Source organism: Haematobia irritans, chromosome 1 (assembly GCF_050003625.1).
Source record: "Haematobia irritans isolate KBUSLIRL chromosome 1, ASM5000362v1, whole genome shotgun sequence".
Taxonomy (NCBI): domain Eukaryota; kingdom Metazoa; phylum Arthropoda; class Insecta; order Diptera; family Muscidae; genus Haematobia; species Haematobia irritans.
In genome coordinates, this window is record NC_134397.1 from 150,403,016 (window position 1) to 150,427,139 (window position 24,124).

Here is a 24,124-nt window from a genome sequence, read left to right on the forward strand (position 1 = left end):
AATACATACATTTAAATATCACTCGATTTGGACAGAATTTGATAGACTTTTACAAAATCTATAGACTCAACATTTAAGTTGGCTAATGCACTAGGGCGGAACACAATTTTAGTAAAAAAATATGGGAAACATTTAAATCTGTAGCAATTTTAAGGAAACTTCGCAAAACTTTATTTATGATCTATCGCTCGATATATATGTATTAGAAATTTAGGAAAATTAGAGTAATTTTTACAACTTTTCGACTAAGCAGTGGCGATTTAACAAGTAAAATGTTGGTATTTTGACCATTTTTGTCGAAATCAGAAAAACATATATATGGGAGCTATATCTAAATCTGAACCGATGTCAACCAAATTTGGCACGCATAGCTACAATGCTAATTCTACTCCCTGTGCAAAATTTCAACTAAATCGGAGTTAAAAATTGGCCTCCGTGGTCATATGAGTGTAAATCGGGCGATAGCTATATATGGGCGATATATCCAAATCTGAACCGATTTCAACCAAATTTGGCACGCATAGTTACAATGCTAATTCTACTCCCTATGCAAAATTTCAACTAAATCGGAGCAAGAAATTGGCCTCTGTGGGCAAATGAGTGTAAATCGGGCGAAAGCTATATATGGGAGATATATCTAAATCTGAACCGATTTGGCTGATATTTTGCAAGTTTTTCAAGACTCATAAAATATTTGGATGTACGAAATTTGAGGAAGATCGGTTGATATACACGCCAATTATGACCAGATCGGTGAAAAATATATATCGCAGCTATATCTAAATCTGAACCGATTTTTTCCAAAATCAATAGGGATCGTCTTTGAGCCGAAACAGGACCCTATACCAATTTTAGGACAATCGGACTAAAACTGCGAGCTGTACTTTGCACACAAAAATACATCAACAGACAGACAGACGGACATCGCTAAATCGACTCAGAATTTAATACTAAGCCGATCCGTATACTAAAAGGTTGGTCTATAAGTACTCCTTCTTGGCGTTACATACAAATGCACAAACTTATTATACCCTGTACCACAGTAGTGGTGAAGGGTATAAAAAGGAAATGTTTGCAAACATGATTGTCTTAAAATTGTTCGTCTTGGAAAAATGTTTCGCCTACCTATCGCCTATCGCTATGGTTATGTTGTCCCCTTATACATTGTTCTCATTAATTGGGAACTGATTAAAACACTGTTGATTTATTTTTTTATATTTTTTTGGTTGAATACTTTTATTTGAGAATAGTTGTTGTATAAATTTATTAAAAAGCGTTGCAAAATATAAATGTTGATGAATAGTTCTAAGCGAGATGCATTGCAGATAATGTTGAAGTACTATACAAATATTTTTGTAGGAGACTAAATAGATGGTTAAAGTATATATTAATTTATATATAAAATAGTTGGGATTAAATTGATAAATTCAGTTCGATATAGGTATATATAAGAGCGGCATTATAGTAATTTCAGAATAAATAAAAGCAAAAATCAGTTAAGTACTATAAAGTAAGCAACATGACAATAATTATTGGAAATAGTGGTATCATTTTCTTAGATATAAATCTTATGAATTTATTAACTTTATGAGTAAATTACATAAGTCTTTTCATACAATAATAAATTAAATTGTTTGATGTAAAAATAAAAAAAAATATTTGGATAGAAAGAAAAAAAAATATGTGTGATTTCAATCACAAAGTTAATTAATCCAAAAAATTTTTCATTGAATTTTCAATCAATCACGAATATGAAAGTAACATATCAATCACCAATCACACCAATTAAAATTTAATTGATTCAATTAAAAATTTAATTTATTTTGTTTAAAAAATTATTTGAATCAATGAATTTTTGAATTGATTGTTTTTTCATATTCAACTGATTTTTTAGTGTCGAAAAACAATTTGGTAACATACTCAGATTTTATTTCATTAGTTAACTTTTATCTAAATTAAAATATTAATTGAATAATTTTTGTTGATTTTTTTCCACAAAATATGTTTGTGTTATCGTTTCAATAATTTTATTATTTAATTACTCATTAAGTATTTAATTTAAATGAATTGATAAATTCAAGGATTAAAAATTAAAATGTATATATAAGAAATATGTAAGATTTGTGGATGATGAAAAGCGGCTGGATTATTATTTAATGTACACAGATTTTTTTTTTATTCAATCAAGAAATTAATTTTTAATTGAAATTTCTTCAGTCACCGAATATTATTTTTAAATTGAATTAAAATTTTAATTGAAAAAATATTGATGATTTTTTTTTTTTTCTGTGTAATCGGGTTTTGGTTTTACTTCTAAAAGAAGAGTCAACAGGCAGGACATTGATGATTAAAATCGGCAGGATGTGGTGATAAGTAATAGTCAATGTAGAGTAGTCCATGTTCGATCATTTATTTCCATTTTGGGTGTGTCCAATATTTGGATCATTCCAGGATGTTTAGAAAAAGTACAAAGTTTAATATATAGAGAGAGAGAATTCGAAAGAAAGGACCTCTACTTAGAGTCAACGCTCTTTCAGTTCTTATATAGTACAACATTTTCCACTCTTCCCAAAAACAAAAGAATTCGTTTTTTTTAAGTTTTTTTTTTCCTCTTTCTGTTTTAAGTGAAAGTTTACAAGTCTGTTTTGCCATAGACTTGTTCCAAAACATCATAGAATTGCTTTGTGATATTGAACACACATCGAAGGTGTCACAAGAATAACACCAAAAATACGCAACTTAATACAACTATCAGGAAAGCTTCACGACATGTAGCACCATCCCAGCCGCATTCCAATTCAGACTTTAATTGCTGTAAATAGTTAAAATTCCAAGAAAAAAATGCAATTCAATTAAACTCGTTAATGGACTTATTGATTTACACATACCTCCATAAGTTGTTGACCACCTTTGTTGTCGCAACGTGTTTCTCTCAAATCATCGTCATGATCATCGCAAACATAACGGCTATAGACCTGACATGGTGAATTCATAAATGTCCGGAATATGGTATCCGTCCACGTTTGCGATGAACATATATATTGACGACGTTTACGTTGCCAAAATTCAACCCATCTGAAATTATGAAATTATAGAAATTGAGTTAGTATTATTTCGGGAAATTATAAGTAGAGAATGATACAAGCAGGAAAAACATGCTTGGACAAAGGATTGCAAATTTTTAACCCTTAAACTGAAAAGTTTAAGCGATGGATTGAAAAACAAAGTTTTTCAGGGGTGGATTATCCCCTCACGGAGTTACTATCAGTGACTGAGAGAATTATCCCCTGGTTGTCGGCAATATATACAGGATGTATCTCCTTAGCATATATTCCAGGAAAGTGGAGGGAAACAATAGTCGTTTTCATACCTAAAGCAGGAAAAGCATCTCGATCGAGTGCGAAGAATTTCCAATCAATCAGCTTATCTCCATTCCTTCTTAAGACTCTGGAGAGGATGATAGATATTTATCTTAGAACTAGCGTCGATTCAAGATTGCTCTGGAAACGACAGCGTGCTTACTCGAAGGGCAGGTCTACTGAGACTGCATTGCATGAACTAGCCAGCTTTATTGAAATCTCACTATCTGTCAATGAATACACAATTGTGTCGTTTGCAGACATTCAATAACGTCCATCCGAGCTCGATATTATATGGACTGACAACTCTGAATGTTGATCCAGGTATACTTAGGCTGTTAGACCAACTTCTAACGAAGAGACGTATTTCAGCCACACTAGGACAAGCAAACAAACAAAGGTATATCAACTGAGGCACTCCCCAAGGAGGAGATCTATCACCTCTTCTTTGGAATGTCCCCTAGAAAATTAAAGGATAAGGAGGGGTAAACGCAGATGATGTGGCTTTAGCAGTCAGGGGAAAATTCCCATCCACAATCAGAGATATTATGCAGAGAGCCCTCCGGATTACTGAAAAAATCATGCAAAGACAGAAGTAGTCATGTACTGCAAAGATCGCATATTATTAGGGTGTATTGAAAGCCCATATCCTTAAGGGGTTTTGAAATTCGCTTTGATGAGTGTGCAAAATACCTTGGAGTTATATTGGACAGGAAGCGGAACTTTAAGCTGAATATTGAAGAAGGAGCGAGAAAAGCTACGGTAGCCTTTTACACTTTCAAAAAGGCAATAGGAAACAAGTATATACGGCCGTAAGTTCGGTCAGGCCGAATCTTATGTACCCTCCACCATGGATTGCGTAGAAATTTCTACGAAAGACTGTCATCCACAATCGAATTAATTGGGTTGTGGTATCTTAAAACTTCTTAACATCGTTTTCTAAATTTTGAGTTAGTCCATACGTGGTATATATTAGACAAAAAAGGTATGTATAGGTAAGTCTACAAATAATTACGAAAAGATATGGACTTTTGCACGGTACGTAGAGAGCCAGAATTGAAATATGGGGGTCGCTTATATGTGTGCTATATACAATTATGAACTTGATATGGACCAATTTTTGTGTGATTGGGGATCGATTTATCTGAGGGCTATATATAACTATAGACCGATATGGACTTAGTTAGGCATGGTTGTTAACGACCATATACTAGCACAATGTACAAAATTTCAACTGACTCGGATGAAATTTGCTCCTCCAAGTGGCTCCAAATCAAAATCTCGGGATCGGTTTATATGGGGGCTATATATGATTATGGACTGATATGGACCACTTTTGGCATGGTTGTTAAAAATCATATACTACCACCACGTACCAAATTTCAACCAGATCGTATGAATTTTGCTTCTCCAAAAGGCACCGGAGGTCAAATCTGGGGATCGGTTTATATGGGGGCTATATATAATTATGGACTGATATGAACCAATTCCTGCATGGTTGTTGGATACCATATACTAACATCACGTACCAAATTTCAACTAAATCAGATGAATTTTGGTCTTCCAAGAGGCTCCTGAGGTCAAATCTGGTGATCGGTTTATATGGGAGCTACATATAATTATGGACCGATGTGGACCAATTTTCGCATGATCATTAGAGACCATATACTAACACATGTACCAAATTTCAGCCGGATAGGATGAAAGTCGATAGCTTGTTTCGTTCGGAAGTTAGCGTGATTTCAACAGACGGACGGACGGACGGACGGACATGCTCAGATCGACTCCGAATTTTACCACGACCCAGAATATATATAATTTATGGGGTCTCAGAGCAATATTTCGATGTGTTACAAACGGAATGACAAAAATCAACGTTTTTCGACCCCTTAAGAAGCGGTTGATGCGTTTAGAATGCATGTTTTGGAGATACCTCAAGCAGGGTTGCAAAAGTGCTTCGACAATTGGTTCAAACGAATGCAAAAGTGTATATATCTTAATGGGGAATATTTTGAAAAACCATAAATCGATTTTCGATAATTAATATTTGTTTTCGTATGATTCGAGACCTGAACGGATATAGAAGCAAATCGGATAAAAATTGCGGCTTCCATGCTCACAATAAGTCAAATTGGCGGATCATTCTATATGGGGCTATACAGATATCCAATTTCAAGCAAATCAGATAAAAATAGCCTATATACTCAAGAAGTCAAATCAGGAGATCGGTTTATATGGGGGCTAATCGCTTCATTAGTAAAGGTTGTAGCGTAATTACAACAGACAGATTGACAGACGAAAATCGTTATATTGAACATCTTGTAAGCATGAATTTCCTATATACATATTCAGCTGAATATATTTGTCTTCAACTTACCCCAATTCACAATCACAATTCAAATCCGTATCGGACATTTTCAATTCCGTCAAAAATACACTATTTGGCAAATATGGTACTGTACCAGTATTTGGATTTGGTATCTTTTTAAGCATGCGATTATTATAGCGAATATCCAATGATATATTGCGAACACGACCCATATTCTTAAAGAAATTCTTTGGTATCTCCATCAAGGATGTATTGAATATGTGTATGTGTAAATATGGCGAACGCATTCCCTGAAATAAAAAATACAAATATGGCATTTTAATGAATTGATGATTAAGTGTCCCAGCATACACTTACCTTTAAGATATTTTCATTGATTGATGAAAATTGTGGTCCACTAAATGTGATATTTGTTAACTTCTGTGGCAAATGACCTTCCATTTCTCTTGACAAGTCTGTAGGCATACCCATTTGTACGGTTTGCATTTCCTGATTCGGTCCAGATCCTTTTTTAATTATACGTGTAAATGGCTGTGGTGCCTCTATCCATAGATTGCGAATATTATGATGATTCTTTAGCAAATATGGTATATTGAAATGTTCCAGATGGGAATATGCCGTTAGCTTAAGTTGACGTAAATGTGGCAGAGCATCCAGACAACCATATTCGAAATAATGTAAACGGAAATTGGAAATATCCAACATTTCAAGATCCTCATTGACCCCATCAAAACTGTTGTTATTGAGCGATGTTATTGGATTACCCGATAACATTAATTTTCTATAAATGTAAAAAATGATTTCGTAGGTTATTCCATGAAAAAGGATAAATTATTATTATCTTAAAACATCAATCCGCAATACCGCCACTATTATACAGGTTGATTGATATGTATTGCAACAAAGTAAGCCGCTATATATTTGTTCTTTTTAATACCCTCCACCATGGGATGGGGGGTATATTAACTTTGTCATTCCGTTTGTAACACATTGAAATATTGCTCTAAGACCCCATAAAGTATATATATTCTGGGTCGTGGTGAAATTCTGAGTCGATTTAAGCATACCCGTCCGTCCGTCTGTTGAAATCACGCTAACTTCCGAACCAAACAAGCTATCGACTTGAAACTTGGCACAAGTAGTTGTTATCGATGTAGGTCGGATGGTATTGCAAATGGGCCATATCGGTCCACTTCTACGTATACACCCTCAAAAAAAATCGCTTCTGTAACATATACTCCCAAACATATTTTGCTTCAAGCATATAAATTTTTGGGTATTGCCCAAACATTTATATGTTTGATTTCTTCCAATATATAATATGTTTAAAAGCATATTGTTCTAAACAATATAATATGTTTGGGTAGTCTAAGTTCCAAACATTTTGTATTTTTCCATCCAAATTCAATAATGTTGTCTTCCAAAAAACTATATGTTCTTATGTGAACATGTAATATGTTTGGAAACATTTTGAACCCAAAAATATTATATGCTTAGAAGAATTTTCTCCCAAAGAAGATTGTGCTCAAATTTTTTTTTCTGCCTAATTGTATATTCCCTCACATTTTTCTCACTTTTTCTGTAATACAAACATTTTAGAAGAAATTATTATATTTTATATATTTTTTTTATTTTACCTTTTGCCGGACGGGATTCGAACAGCGGACCACACAGTTTGTAAGCCAGCACACTAACCACTGGCCTACGTAGCTGTTATGGCCATCAAGAGATAATTATCGTTATAAGTTATATTTATATAGCATAGCTTGCGGCGCCCACGAGCCGATGCAAATATAACATTGTTTAACAACATAACATTGTTAAACATACATTTGTTGGCAGCGTGGAGCAGTGGTTGGTCGTCCGCCTTGCGTGACAGGGGACCTGGGTTCGATCCCTGCTTCGACCAACACCATTTTTTTTAAAATATATTTTTTAACATATATTCCAGATACGTTCGGAAGTTCCCGAAAAGGTGTTCAGCATTACATACTATTATATTAAATTTTTACTACGAAATTTTAAAGTGTGTATAAAAGACTTAAAGTCAGAAAAGAAAAGTGCTTGATATAAACGAAATGGACTGAGTTCAAATCAAATATTATTTTTTTATTGCAACAATAAAAATTGTGTAACAAATAAAGGTTTTTGTATACAAGTTTAAGATTTTCGAAGAAATTCAAAAACTCTTACAAAAGAAGAACGTGAAGTCGAGTATATATAAATATTTTTCCATCGAATCCTAAGGTTAACGATAACCATTCAAAAGCACATTATATTTAAATTCTAAACAGTAATTTTAAAACAGCACACAAATTTATTTTGGTGTGAACAATTGTTTGCTAGCATGTTACACCATTAATTTAGAAATACAAATAAATATGAATTTTTATTAACGAATAATTTTGTACTTAATTTAATTCTTAAGGCCGGTATAAATTGGCATTATCACGTTAAAATGGCCATGTTTACCCTTTTACTTTTCTTTAATAATTTCTTTTAAAGAAAATAAACTTATTCAGTTGTTGCTTTGGATCTTTCCCCACCATGTTATAATACAATTTACCGGAAAAAGTTGTAATGTTATTCTGGTTTTGCCGCTAAAATGAGAAATAATTTTAGCGGCAAAACTCGAACTCAATGCCCACTTTTATTTTCGAAAAAAATTCGTCAACTCCTCTTGAACTACTCATTAATAAAGAGGAACTAATCTTTGGTCGATACTTTCAATGAAGTCGTGTTGTCGTTATAATTATTGACTTAAAAATGGGTATCATAACATGAAAGAACAAATTTTGGACTAGGGTCAACTTGACTTTAATAATTCAGAAAAATTCTTTAAAATTAATGAAACTGTCTTTAAATTTGTTGCATTTTTGCATCTTGACTACAAGGCAAAAATCATTCAAAAATAGGATATGTTTTTCAATACTTTATTTTAAAGACATTTTTTACTTGAAACATAGCATAATTTCTACTGGTTTTTAACGGACATTTTAAAGCATATGAAAAAAAGATAAAAAAGCGAAAAATTGAAATGTGCTTCGTAGAGTCAAGTACACAAAACCCCATTTAAAAGACAATTGTGTCTTAAAAGCATCCTTACTTGTATTCTCCGCTTCTTTGGTTCGGAATTAATATCAAAATTGTTGAAGTGGAGACACAATCTTTGGAACCGGACATGCTTTTTGTTCAGTGTATAGTGCCCTTTCGTTAGTTTTTATGAAGATCCCTTTAATTACCTTTGTTTGAATATTTTGACTTACTCGTCCTACGTTCCGATTTGTTTTGACGAAACAAAAAAATTGTGCCCGTAATGCGAAAATGATAAACAAAACTCATGCTCTTTTTTTCAAATATATTTTATCTTGGTTCCGAATGAATTTTCTCTCCGAATACTCATTTTAATTTTTTACTTAAGCATAAACAATTTTTGGCGAAGTCTTATATCACAACATATATATTTTTACACATAATATGTAAATTTATACTTGTTTATATTCACACATAGTATTTTTCCTATATTTAATGAAATTTTCTTTGTGTATATATATTTGTAATGCGCCAATTGGTTACTTTCATTATTTTACTTCCAGCATACACTTTGTCTCTCTTTGTAAACACATATATGTTTATGGGCTATTTCTAAATTAATATATGTTTGCATCCAAGCATATTATATTTACAAACATTTTATGTCCCAAACATAATATGTTCTAACATATTAACATATATGTCCCAAACATATTATGCTAGTTTATGAACATTATATTTTTGCACTCAAAAATATTGTGTTTAAAAATTTGAGTTCCAAACATATAATGTTTATACCCAAACATATGAAAAACAGTCTTTTTCGTCCGTGTAGCCACCATATAAACCGATCCCCATATTTGGCTTGCGAAGCCTCCAAGAGAAACAAATTTCATCCGATCCGGTACATGGTGTTAGTATATGGTCTCTAACAGCTGTGCAAAAATTGGTCCACATCGGTCCATAATTATATATAGCCCCAATATAAACCGATCCCCATATTTGGCTTGCGGAGCCTCTAAGAGAAGCAAATTTCATCCGATCCGGCTGAAATTTGGTACATGATGTAAGTATATGGTCTCCAACAACTGTGCAAAAAGTGGTCCACATCGGTTCATAATTATATATAGCCCCCATATAAACCGAGAAGCAAATTTCATCCGATCCGGCTGAAATTTGGTACATGGTGTAAGTATATGGTCTCTAACAACTGTACAAAAATTGGTCCACATCGGTTCATAATTATATATAGCCCCCATATAAACCGATTCCCAGATTTGGCTTGCGGATCCTCTAAGAGAAGCAAATTTCATCCGATCCGGCTGAAATTTGGTACATGGTGTTAGTATATGGTCTCTAACAACCATGCAAATATTTGTCCACATCGGTGCATAATTATATATAGCAGATTTGACCTCCGGAGCCTCGTGGAAGAGCAAAATTCATCCGATTCGGTTGAAATTTGGTACGTGGTGTTAGTATATTGTCTCTAACTACCATGTAGTAATTGGTCCATATCGGTCCATAATTATATGTAGCCACCATATAAACCGATCCCCAGATTTAACCTCCGGAGCCTCTTGGAAGAGCAAAATTCATCTGATTCAGTTGAAATTTGGTACGTGGTTTTAATATATGGCCTCAAAGACCCATCCAAAAATTGGTCGAAATCGGTCCATAATTATATATAGCCCCCATATAAACCGATCCCCAGATTTGACCTCCGGGGCCTCATGGAAGAGCAAAATTCATCCGATTGGGTTGAAATTTGGTACGTGATGTTAGGAATTGGTTCACATCGGTCTATAATTATGTAGCCCCCATATAAACCTATCCCCAGATTTGACCTACGGTGCCTTTTGGAGAAGCAAAATTCATCCGATCTGGTGCATAATTATATATAGCCCCCATATAAACCGATTCCCAGATTTGGCTTGCGGACCCTCTAAGAGAAGCAAATTTCGTCCGATCCGGCTGAAATTTGGTACATGGTGTAAGTATATGGTCTCTAACAACCATGCAAATATTTGTCCACATCGGTGCATAACAGCGTTGCCAATTTAGCTTTTTTCCCGCTAGATTTGGCTTTTTTTGAAGACGTTTAGCGGGAAAAAAATGCATTTAGCTTTTAGCTTTTTTTCTGGCTTTTTTTCGTGACCCTTTTAGCTATTTTTGGCTTTTTTTATTTTCGACATGTTTCTATTGAAATATGGATAAATCGGCGTTTTTATCTAAAGGGCACCTTATACGGTCGGATAAACCCTGCGACACAACACGTTGCGGCGACAAATCCGGTAGTATAAGGCCATATTCGCGTGTTGCGGGGACGTGTTGGTATAAAATCAAAACAACTTTGATTTTTTCCGGTTGGGAGGCACAAATCTTCACGTGTAAGGGGATGTTCGCCAAACATTAGCAAAAACAAATTTATTTTCATAATTAAAACAAGCATTTCTGGGATGAAATTAATGAGGGATCGCTAATTAGGCTTGGAATTTTTATTGTTTCTTCCATTTTTACTAAAAAATGGCTTTACACCTAACTTTTCGTCCATCTTCATTGTTTGTGTTTATGCTTCTTCTTATTTCTTCATGTTGTTATCATAATTGTTCGTACAGTGTGAGGGTAAAACTTGAACGAACACACAACAAATAGGCGAACCTCTGTCGTAGTGTTTATCCGATCGTCTAAGGTCCGCTTAAGCCTTGCTGCAAGTATAAGGGTTTCCACATATTTCAAAGCTCAGTTTAAACATTAATAATGAGTCCAGCCATTATGCGGGCATTTTTGTAGCAAATACACCTTGTTGTAAAGTTTTTTTCATTATATACATAAAAGTTATCGTAAACTTTAAATCTACTATTACCATACAAATTTGTTAGATACTCTGTCAGTAAATTATTGGGAATATTATCATTTGAGTCGTTTATCCTTTTTATGTTATTATAATATTCTAAAGTTATTACGATATTACTAAATTAAAATAGTAGATGTGAATAGCTTTGTGCACTGAAAAAATATTGTCGTCTCCTTAAAATACGAACGCGAATTTTGGTTATAATAACATTTGTGAATTTCTTTTATATAAACTGTTTTCCTTGTCCAAAAGACGATAAAGTCGTTTTGTCCTTATAATTAAGTGATTCAACTTAAAAATGGGTATGTTTTCATGAAAGAAGGAAGAATTAATGAAATAGTCTTTAAATGTGAGGAGTTTTTGCATCTTAACCACAAACCAAAATAGCGTTCAAAAATAGAAGATGTTTTTCAACACTTTATTTTAAAAACGTATATATACAATAATTTCTACTTGATGTCGAGTCTGAATTTGGAAATTTAAGTTGGCGTTAGCACGTTTTTAAAGCACTTTGATAGCTCATGAAGAAAAGGAAAATGTTTTTACTGTAGAAAATACCTATAGTTATTTTCTACAATTTAAATAAAAGTAATGTATTTCGAATTTTTCACAATTTCAAATACAAACTAAAATTTTATTTAAAAAAATGACAAATCATTTTTTTACCAAATCCAAAGCATGCTTAGATCATTTAATATTTTAAAATAACAAGTAAATAAAATAGAGGTGTTGGGAAGGTAGCTCCCACAAAACGAAGGACTTCCAGTAAAAAATTTGTGATAGTAATCAAAATGTATCGAATACTCAAACAGAGCTAATATGCCTTAGATATAGTTACAGTCTCACAGAAGTGGAATTAAAATGAAAATAATATGCATTGTAAGTGAAATAAAGCCTTTAAGTTTGTTAAATTTCAATCAAAAATGTGACTTTTGATACAAAAAAATTTAGCTTTTTTTCTAGCTATTTTTTAACATTTTTTAGCTTTTTTTAGCTATTTTTTTTGGGCAAATCTAGCGGTTTTTGGTGAAACAATTCTGGCAACGCTGGTGCATAATTATATATAGCAGATTTGACCTCCGGAGCCTCGTGGAAGAGCAAAATTCATCCGATTCGGTTGAAATTTGGTACGTGGTGTTAGTATATTGTCTCTAACTACCATGTAGTAATTGGTCCATATCGGTCCATAATTATATGTAGCCACCATATAAACCGATCCCCAGATTTAACCTCCGGAGCCTCTTGGAAGAGCAAAATTCATCTGATTCAGTTGAAATTTGGTACGTGGTTTTAATATATGGCCTCAAAGACCCATCCAAAAATTGGTCGAAATCGGTCCATAATTATATATAGCCCCCATATAAACCGATCCCCAGATTTGACCTCCGGGGCCTCATGGAAGAGCAAAATTCATCCGATTGGGTTGAAATTTGGTACGTGATGTTAGGAATTGGTTCACATCGGTCTATAATTATATAGCCCCCATATAAACCTATCCCCAGATTTGACCTACGGTGCCTTTTGGAGAAGCAAAATTCATCCGATCTGGTGCATAATTATATATAGCCTCCATATAAACCGATCCCCAGATTTGACCTCCGGAGCCTCGTGGTAGAGCAAAATTCATCCGATCTGATTGAAATTTAGTACGTGGTGTTAGTATATGGTCTCTAACAACCATTCAGGTATTGGTTCATATCAGTCAATAATTATATATAGCCCCCTTATAAACCGATCCCCCGATTTGGCTTGCGGATCCTCTAAGAGAAGCAAATTTCATCCGATCTGGCTGAAATTTGGTACATGGTGCTAGTATATGGTCTCTAACAACCATGCAAAAATTGGTCCACTTCGGTCCATAATTATATATAGCCCCCATATAAACCGATCCCCAGATTTGACCTCCGGAGCCTCTTGGAAGACCAAAATTCATCTGATTCAGTTGAAATTTGGTACGTGGTGTTAATATATGGCCTCAAACACCCATGCAAAAATTGGTCGAAATCGGTCCATAATTATATATAGGCTCCAATAAACCGATCCCCAGATTTGACCTCCGGTGCCTTTTGAAGAATCAAAATTCATCCGATCTGCTTGAAATTTGGTACGTGGTGGTAGTATATGATTTTTAACAACCTTGCCAAAAGTGGTCAATATCAGTCCATAATCATATATAGCCCCCATATAAACCGATCCCGAGATTTGGTTTTGGAGCCTCTTGGAGGAGCAGATTTCATCCGAGTCAGTTGAAATTTGGTACATTGTGCTAAAATATGGCCGTTAACAACCATGTCTAACTAGGTCCATATCGGTCTATAGTTATATATAGCCCACAGATAAATCGATCCCCAATCACACAAAAATTGGTCCACATCAAGTTCATAATTGTATATAGCCCCTTATAAGCGAACCCCATATTTCAATTCTGGCTCTGTAAGTACCGTGCAAAAGTCCATATCGATTCGTAATTATTTGTAGACTTACCTATACATACCTTTTTTGTCTAATATATACCACGTATGGACTAACTTACAATTTAGAAGACGATGTTAAGAATTTTAAAGTATTACCACAACCCAAGTAATTCGATTGTGGATGACAGTCTTTCGTAGAAGTTTCTACGCAATCCATGGTGGAGGGTACATAAGATTCGACCTGGCCGAACTTACTGCCGTATATACTTGTTTCTAATTTCATTGTTCAAAAGAAAAAACATCGGAAATTATATCAAATTGTTTGTTCGAATTGGCTACCTTTGCCTCAAATGATGGCCTTCAAACGGCCGAAAAAGCCATTACACCCTACACGAAAGTGGCTGTGCGGTATTTTGGCCCATTCACAGCGAAGCGCCCATACATAGAAGGAATATGATCACCTCAAATATTTTTCAAGGGCATAATGTTATTTTTGAACGAGGAACATTGACAATTTTTTATAGCAAAAATATTATTTTCTTGGCAAACATAGCGTGCTTGCCGAAATCAGCTACATAATTTCCTAGCAAATAACTTGGTTGCGACAAACGTGTTACATATTCCCCGTCCAAAAACAAGTTTATCGTTTTGAAACATGCTTGTGGTGATTATCCCGAGAAAGGACGCCGTCTTGAGATAATCGACAATTTGGTCATTTTTAGTCTCAACCTTACTCTCCAAAATGCCCTATGCTCAAAAGTCCAACTAGATTTTGGTGACCATTGTGCGGTAGAAATGAAACGAGAAACCTTCTCTTTAAGCCATTTTTGGTTGACGCGTGCTGAGTCCTGTTGGAATATCCATAGTCTGCGGTCGAAATGATTTTCCGCCCAGGGTTTCTATACTGTCTTAAGGACATTTTCTGTTTTGGCATTTATTTTGACCCCAAGGTCGATGATAATGAGCGGGGAGCGACCATCGGCGGCGCTTAAGTTCTGGTGGCCAATGGAAGGTTTAAATTTTCAGCTGACTCTTTTCTTCGTTCACAAGCTGCTCGATTAGAAATGACTTCTCTTAAGAAAAAACCAAATTCGTTAACGGATCATTTTCAGGCAAGGGAAGGATCTCCGTGGCTCCTTCAATCTAACCTTTTTGTGCATCTGAGAGCTCTTGCATATTTTGGAATTTCAAAGACATTAATCCAAGCTCGTCTTGCTCCATTGTGGCGAGCAAGATACAGCTCACGAGCAAGTTTTCTAACTCTATGGTGTGGATTTCGATCAAATATTGTCTTCAGTTTTCGGATCATTTCTTCTGTAGTTTTTTTGATGCGATGCAACACTCCCAGTATCATATAATGCAATGGTATGAGACACAAAATAATTATTCACATTTATGTTCTGGAGGATTCGAGCTTGCTATTTTACAGTCAAATATAAAGTAATCACAATATCACGCTTGAATTCTATAACAACTTTACTCCTGAATGGAATAGATCAAACTGCATTTGTAAGCATGTAAACAATAAAATTAACTGCCACTGGAATAAATCTGTAAGCTGTCAGATGAACGGTGATAACAACCTGAAGTTGGTTGCAATACATACAACGGTGATAACAACCTGAAGTTGGTTGCAATACATATCAGCCACCCTCTAGTGGAGAATATAAAAATAATTCCACCCCCACAACTTACCTTAGATGTGGCAATGATTGTGTCATCAATGGTACATTTGTCAGATCATTGTTCGATAAATCCAACATTCTCAAATTGGACATATTATGAGCCAATTCCTGTGGTATAGATGGCAATTCATTGTAACCCAAACGAATTTCACGTAAATATCTTAAACGAATCTCCGGTACAGTGCTCAGTGAAACATTTTCCAATCCTAATTTGATTAGGCTTGTCTCCAATCCCATAAATGATTTATCCATTACCTTAAGGTCGCGATTATGTGATAAATCCAAAACAGCCAATTTAGGCATTGTAGCAAATACAGCATCATCAATGCGCAATAGATAATTGTAAGAGATATCCAGATAACGCAGAGACTATAAAAATAGAGAAATTTGTTAAAACCCCACTCAAAGAGATTAAAAAAAAGAAATGCTATATCATATAAAGAGAGAAAGAACAAATGTTCACCCGATATTTGTTCGGCTAATAGTTTGGGTGAAGAAGAAGAAGAAGTAGGGTTGGTTTTGTTTGATGTGGAAAGTAATAGAGTTTTTATTTTTATTTTGCATTAGCATTTTCAAAGGGGGAAAATGAAAAGAGAAAGTTTTAGAGAGAAAATAGAGGTTCGTCGATAGAGAGTAGGTGATAGTCTCATACTTACTCTAAACTTATTTGAGAGATCCATGCTGTGTATGGTCGATATGAAATTATTCGATAAATGAAGTTCACACAATGTTAATGCTGCCAAGCTTGATAGTGATGATGAAGGTATCTTCAGTAGCATATTATGGGAAACATCCAATCTTGTAGAAATTACAATAGAAAGTAAAATCGTAATTATTTAAATTTTAAATTACAATAAATTAATATTTTTTGTTCTAATTTTCTTAATCCCAAATGGTGATTGATGCAAATATGAGATACGACTCTCAGACGGCTTATTTTAGAATGAGTGCATGCTATTTTGTAGAATATCTGATGCATTTCTAGGCTACTTCTTAAAAAAAGTAGCCAATAATGCATTTCTAATTCTCCTATCAATGTTAGGTTATGTTATTATGGTAGCCTGGTTCTTGCTCTTTGAACTAAATTCCTGTAAACATGTTAGATACATTCATAGAAAAAAGTCAGACAATTTTATTTCTAAAGAAAATTTTGTCAAAATTTTTTTTCTATAGAAAATTTTGTAAAAAATTCATCTCTATAGAAATTTTACTTCTATAGAAAATTTTGTCAACATTTTATTTCTATAGAAAATTTTGCCAATATTTCATTTCAATAGGAAATTTTGTCAATATTTCATTTCTATAGGAATTTTTGTCAAAATGTTATTTCAATAGAAAATTTTGTGAAAATTTCATCTCTATAGGAAATTTTATCAAAATTTCATTGCTATAGGAAATTTTGTCAATATTTCATTTCTATAGGAATTTTTGTCAAAATTTCATTTCTATAGAAAATTTTGTGAAAATTTCATTTCTATAGAAAATTTTGTGAAAATTTCATCTCTATAGAAATTTTATTTCTATAGAAAATTTCTTCCAAATTTTATTTCCATGCGAAATTTTGTCAAAATTTCAATTCTATAGGAAATTACGTCAAAATTTCATTTCTATAGAAAATTTTGTCAAAATGTCACTTTTATAGGAAATTTCGTCAAAATTTTATTTCTATAGGAAATTTTGTCAATATTTCATTTCTATAGAAATTTTATTTCTTTAGAAAATTTTGCCAATATTTCATTTCAATAGGAAATTTTGTCAATATTTCATTTCTATAGGAATTTTTGTCAAAATTTCATTTCTATAGAAACTTTTGTGAAAATTTCATTTCTATAGGAAATTCTGTCAAAATTTCATTGCTATAGGAAATTTTGTCAAAATATCATTTCTATCGAAAATTTTGTGAAAATTTCATCTCTATAGAAATTTTATTTCTATAGAAAATTTCGTCAAAATTTTATTTCTATGCGAAATTTTGTAAAAATTTCAATTCTATAGGAAATTTTGTCAAAATGTCAATTTTATAGGAAATTTGGTCAAAATTTAATTTCTATAGGAAATTTCGTGAAAATTTTATTTCTATAGGAAATTTTGTCAATATTTCATTTCTATGGAAATTTTATTTCTATAGAAAATTTTTCCAATATTTCATTTCAATAGGAAATTTTATTTCTATAGGAATTTTTGTCAAAATTTCATTGCTATAGGAAATTTTGTCAGAATTTGATTTCTATAGAAAATTTTGTGAAAATTTAATCTCTATAGAAATTTTATTTCTATAGAAAATTTCGTCAAAATTTTATTTCTATGCGAAATTTTGTCAAAATTTCAATTCTATAGGAAATTTTGTCAAACTTTCACAACTATAGGACATTTTGTCAAAATGTCAATTTTAGAGAAAATTTGGTCAAAATTTCATTTCTATAGGAAATTTTGTCAAAATTTTATTTCTATAGGAAATTTTGTCAATATTTCATTTCTATAGAAAATTTGGTCAAAATTTTATTTCTATAGAAAGTTTTGTCAAAATTGTATTTCTATACAAAATTTTGTCAAAATTGTATTTCTATAGAAAGTTTTGTCAAAATGGTATTTCTATACAAAATTTTGTCAAAATTGTATTTCTATACAAAATATTGACAAAATTTTATTTCTTAGAAAATTTTGTCAAACTTTCATTTCTATAGGAAATTTTGTCAAAATTTCATTTCTACAGGAAATTTTGCATAATTTCATTTTTATATGAAAATTTTATCAAAATTTCATTTCTGTAGGAAATTTTTTCAAAATTTCATTTCTATAAGAAATTATGTCACAATTTCATTTCTATAGAAAATTTTATCACAATTTCATTTCTGTAGGAATTTTTGTCAAAATTTCATTTCTATAGAAACTTTTGTGAAAATTTCATTTCTATAGGAAATTCTGTCAAAATTTCATTGCTATAGGAAATTTTGTCAGAATTTGATTTCTATAGAAAATTATGTGAAAATTTAATCTCTATAGAAATTTTATTTCTATAGAAAATTTCGTCAAAATTTTATTTCTATGCGAAATTTTGTCAAAATTTCAATTCTATAGGAAATTTTGTCACAATTTCACAACTATAGGACATTTTGTCAAAATGTCAATTTTAGAGAAAATTTGGTCAAAATTATATAGGAAATTTTGTCAAAATTTTATTTCTATAGGAAATTTTGTCAATATTTCATTTCTATAGAAAATTTTGTCAAAATTTTATTTCTATAGAAAGTTTTGTCAAAATTGTATTTCTATACAAAATTTTGTCAAAATTGTATTTCTATACAAAATATTGACAAAATTTTATTTCTTAGAAAATTTTGTCAAAATTTCGTTTCTATAGGAAATTTTGTCAAAATTTCATTTCTACAGGAAATTTTGCATAATTTAATTTTTATATGAAAATTTTATCAAAATTTCATATCTGTAGGAAATTTTTTCAAAATTTCATTTCTATAAGAAATTATGTCACAATTTCATTTCTATAGAAAATTTTATCACAATTTCATTTCTGTAGGAAATTTTGTTAAAATTTCATTTCTATAGGAAATTTTGTCAAAATTTAATTTCTATAGGAAATTTTTAAAAATTTCATTTCTATAGAAAATATTGTCAAAATTTCATTTCTCTAGGAAATTTTGTCAAAATTCCATTTCTATGTGAAAAAATATAATTTCTATATGAAACTTTAGTCAAAATTTCATTTCGTCCTCTTTTTAAACTAAACGTGGGAAAATCCAATTTTTTTTTTATATTTTGAAAAAGTCAAAAAGCCGACGTTTTGATTCTCATTACAATTCATCTTCTCTGGATATTAATTTAACTTTTCATCACATTCGACTTTAATTCTAGGTAATCTGATAAATATAACACTCGGCTCGTCTATGTTTCTCTATGGGAAATTTTATCCATTTACTTACTTTTCCATGCCACCATTGTAGAATAAGTTGTCCGGCAAGCCACGCAAATGATTGTGTGAGAAATCAACAACCCTTAAAGCACGAATGGGCTTAAAAACTTCTTGAGGTATATCAGTCAAATGATTGTAATGGAAATAAATCAACTGTGGATATGAAAATAACATGAAAAATTAATGTACCCAGTATAATGAGATGATAAGAAATGAATATGTAGACGATATTACTCCACCTGTAATTCTTTGGTATTTTTAAAAGCATCAAAATCCAGTTCCCTAATATAATTATGTGATATATCTAGCCATTGTAAATGTGGCATATTACCAAAGACATCACGAGTTACATTCTGAAATTAAAGAAAAATTAATAAAAAATTTTGAAATATTCTGAATTCCTAGCCTTGTAGTTTTTTTCTGTTGGAAGTTTCTTTTACTTACCATAAGAGCATTATAACCCAGATGCAAATGAGTAAGTGAACTTTCGGCGGGTCTAAAATATCCCGGATATATAATCGAGATATTATTGTGTGATAAATCAAGTATTTTAATATTAGAATGATACATGGATCCTGAAATATTACAAAACAAAAATAATATTTTCATATATTAACACACATTTGTACTGTTACCATGATCTCCTCTTCCAGTCCATGATGAATTGTGCATTAACATTTTTATTTGATTGTGACTAACGTTCACATTCAAATTAGATAGAGTACCCACCTAAATATAACCATGTAAATAAAATGTAAAAAATAGTGTTGTATTTAAGGTTCTTGCTCTGCCACTTACTTGATCGAAATAATCAAAATTGAAATTGGGTAGCATATTGAAAGCCATATCTAAAACTTCCAACTTCGGTAAATTCTGAAAAACAAAGAAGTTAAGCAGATAAATAAACATTACGAAAAATAATTGGAGTAATTTTATTTATTTAGGAAATTAAAAAAAAAATCCAAAAATTGCAATCTAAATTTCATATCTATGGAACTATTTTTAAAATTTCATTTCTCTGTGAACTTATGTCAAAATTTTATTTCTATAGGAAATGTTGTCAAAATTTCATATCTCTGGGAAATTTTGTCAAAAATTCATTTTTATACAAAATTTTGTCAAAATTTCTTTTCTATAGGAAATGTTGTCAAAATTTCATTTCTATGGGAAATTTTGTCATTCTATAGGAAATTTTGCCAATATTTCATTTCTATAAGGAAATATTTCAAAATTTAATTTCTATAGGAAATTTTGTTAAAATTTCATTTCTATAAGGAAATTTTTCAAAATTTCATTTTTATAGGAAATTTTGTCAAAATTTCATTTCTATAGGAAATTTTGTCAAAATTTCATTTCTATAGGAAATTTTGTCAAAATTTCATTTCTATGGGAAATTTTGTCAAAGTTTCATTTCTCTGGGAGATTTTGTCATTTCTATAGGAAATTTTGTCAAAATTTCATTTCTATAGGAAATTTTGTCAAAATTTCTTTTCTATAGGAAATGTTGTTAAAATTTCATTTCTATGGGAAATTTTGTCATTCTATAGGAAATTTTGCCAATATTTCATTTCTATAAGGAAATTTTTCAAAATTTAATTTCTATAGGAAATTTTGTTAAAATTTCATTTCTATAAGGAAAATTTTCAAAATTTCATTTTTATAGGAAATTTTGTCAAAATTTCATTTCTATAGGAAATTTTGTCAAAATTTCATTTCTATAGGAAATTTTGTCAAAATTTCATTTCTATGGGAAATTTTGTCAAAGTTTCATTTCTCTGGGAGATTTTGTCATTTCTATAGGAAATTTTGACAAAATTTCATTTCTATAGGAAATTTTGTCAAAATTTCATTTCTATAGGAAATTTTGTCAAAATTTCTTTTCTATAGGAAATGTTGTTAAAATTTCATTTCTATGGGAAATTTTGTCATTCTATAGGAAATTTTGCCAATATTTCATTTCTATAAGGAAATTTTTCAAAATTTAATTTCTATAGGAAATTTTGTTAAAATTTCATTTCTATAAGGAAAATTTTCAAAATTTCATTTTTATAGGAAATTTTGTCAAAATTTCATTTCTATAGGAAATTTTGTCAAAATTTCATTTCTATAGGAAATTTTGTCAAAATTTCATTTCTATGGGAAATTTTGTCAAAGTTTCATTTCTCTGGGAGATTTTGTCATTTCTATAGGAAATTTTGTCAATATTTCATTTCTATGGGAAATTTTGTCAATATTTCATTTCTATGGGAAATTTTGTCAAAATTTCATTTCTATAGGAAATTTTGTCAGATTTTTCATTTCTATAGGAAATTTTGTCAAAATTTCATTTCTATAGGAAGTTTTGTCAGAATTTAATTTCTATAGGAAATTTTGTCAGAATTTCATTTCTATAGGAAATTTTGTCAAAATTTCATTTGATCAACATTTTGTAAAGGATTTTTTTTAGGATTGTCTCTCAAAAGGCTAAATTTAAATTATTTTTCCAAAATTGAAACTTCCCCTTATTGTTTGATAAGGTCTTGTGTAGAGCAAGTATATTAAAATATTTCTTTTTTTACTATTAAATTATCAAATTGAAAATATATGTTTGTTTTAGGTTATTGAATTAGATAATCTTCTGCATGCATGTTAATTTTCAACAATATTTGACTTTTGTTTAATTTCATATAAAGGTCTTTAGCCTGTTTTTGCCTTTAATAATATGTATCTTAAATGACATAGCTTATATTGCCAGCCAGAGTCTCATTTGTTGTAATATCTACTGTGATAAAATCTTATTAAATGAATTGTATTAAAAAATAAAATTAATAAAGAAGAATTTGAAAAATGAAAAAATGTAAATCCCTTTTTTTGCGTTGTCGTTAGGAAATTTTGAAAGAGTTTTATTTCAAAACATTTGGGTTATTTAAGTTTTTATACCCTCCACCATAGGATGGGGGGTATATTAACTTTGTCATTCCGTTTGTAACACATCGAAATATTGCTCTAAGACCCCATAAAGTATATATATTCTGGGTCGTGGTGAAATTCTGAGTCGATCTGAGCATGTCCGTCCGTCCGTCTGTTGAAATCACGCTAACTTCCGAACGAAACAAGCCATCGACCTGAAACTTGGCACAAGTATTTGTTATTGATGTAGGTCGGATGGTAATGCAAATGGGCCATGTCGGTGCACTTTTACGTATAGCCCCCATATAAACGGACCCCAAATTTGGCTTGCGGATCCTCTAAGAGAAGCTAATTTCATCCGATCCGGCTGAAATTTGGTACATAGTGCTAGTATATGGTCTCTAACAACCGTGCAAAAATTGGCCCACATCGGTCCATAATTATATATAGCCCCAATATAAACCGATCCCCCGATTTGGCTTGCAGAGCCTCTCAGAGAAGCTAATTTCATCTGATGGGATCCACCGTGGTGCAATGGTTAGCATGCCCGGCTGAAATTTGGTACATGGTGTAAGTATATGGTCTATAATGACCATGCAAAAATTGGTCAAAATCGGTCCATAATTATATATAGGCCCCATATAAAACGATCCCCAGATTTGAATTCCGGAGCCCCATGGAAGAGCAAAATTCATCCGATTCAGTTGAAATTTGGTACGTGATGTTAGTATATGGGTGTTTCCAAAGTAACGGTCGTTACCGATATTCTGTGATTTTTTAAATAAAATTCCACCCTAAGGCTATGGTCACACTAGGCAAATATTTGACCAAAATGAGTGTCAAACATTTTTCAAGAACCATTTTCCAAATATCTGAATACCGCTTTTGGAAAATACTCCTACGATGAAATTTGGTACATAGTGCTAGTATATGGTCTCTAACAACCGTGCAAAAATTGGCCCACATCGGTCCATAATTATATATAGCCCCCATATAAACCGATCCCCCGATTTGGCTTGCAGAGCCTCTCAGAGAAGCTAATTTCATCTGATGGGATCCACCGGGGTGCAATGGTTAGCATGTCCGGCTGAAATTTGGTACATGGTGTAAGTATATGGTCTATAATGACCATGCAAAAATTGGTCAAAATCGGTCCATAATTATATATAGGCCCCATATAAACCGATCCCCAGATTTGAATTCCGGAGCCCCATGGAAGAGCAAAATTCATCCGATTCGGTTGAAATTTGGTACGTGATGTTAGTATATGGGTGTTTCCAAAGTAACGGTGGTTACCGATATTCTGTGATTTTTTAAATAAAATTCCACCCTAAGGCTATGGTCACACTAGGCAAATATTTGACCAAAATGAGTGTCAAGCATTTTTCCAGAACCATTATGTTATATATCAAATATGAGCTTAAAATGTTAGCTGGTTTGGATGTGGAGACGGAATCTTTTTTGATTTCTGTCAAATATTTGCCCAGTGTGACCATAGCATAAGAATATATGTCACGAGGATTGCTTAATTTTGGACCTACGAAAGTTCAAGCTTCGGTAGCAGCCGAAAGCATTCATAAAAAATTTAATTTCAATACTATTTTCGACCATCAAAAAAGTAACGGTCGTT

General features: G+C 31.9%; 1 protein-coding gene across 2 annotated transcripts in view; it reads right to left on the minus strand.

The window, feature by feature from the left end:
- Nucleotides 1-2,388: 2,388 nt before the first annotated feature.
- chp (leucine rich repeat containing G protein-coupled receptor chaoptin) overlaps nt 2,389-24,124 on the minus strand; it is a 63,096-nt gene continuing 41,360 nt past the window's right edge. For both annotated transcript variants that reach the window (XM_075291899.1, XM_075291898.1), the window contains exons 10-20: nt 20,404-20,478; nt 20,241-20,334; nt 20,050-20,180; nt 19,845-19,958; nt 19,616-19,758; nt 16,334-16,475; nt 15,688-16,046; nt 6,046-6,469; nt 5,737-5,978; nt 2,889-3,075; nt 2,389-2,812 (exon numbers count right to left, since the gene is read on the minus strand). In XM_075291899.1, the coding sequence (XP_075148014.1) occupies nt 2,711-2,812; nt 2,889-3,075; nt 5,737-5,978; nt 6,046-6,469; nt 15,688-16,046; nt 16,334-16,475; nt 19,616-19,758; nt 19,845-19,958; nt 20,050-20,180; nt 20,241-20,334; nt 20,404-20,478 (2,013 nt within the window). In that variant the 3' untranslated portion in view covers nt 2,389-2,710. The remainder of the gene's footprint in view (nt 2,813-2,888; nt 3,076-5,736; nt 5,979-6,045; nt 6,470-15,687; nt 16,047-16,333; nt 16,476-19,615; nt 19,759-19,844; nt 19,959-20,049; nt 20,181-20,240; nt 20,335-20,403; nt 20,479-24,124) is intronic.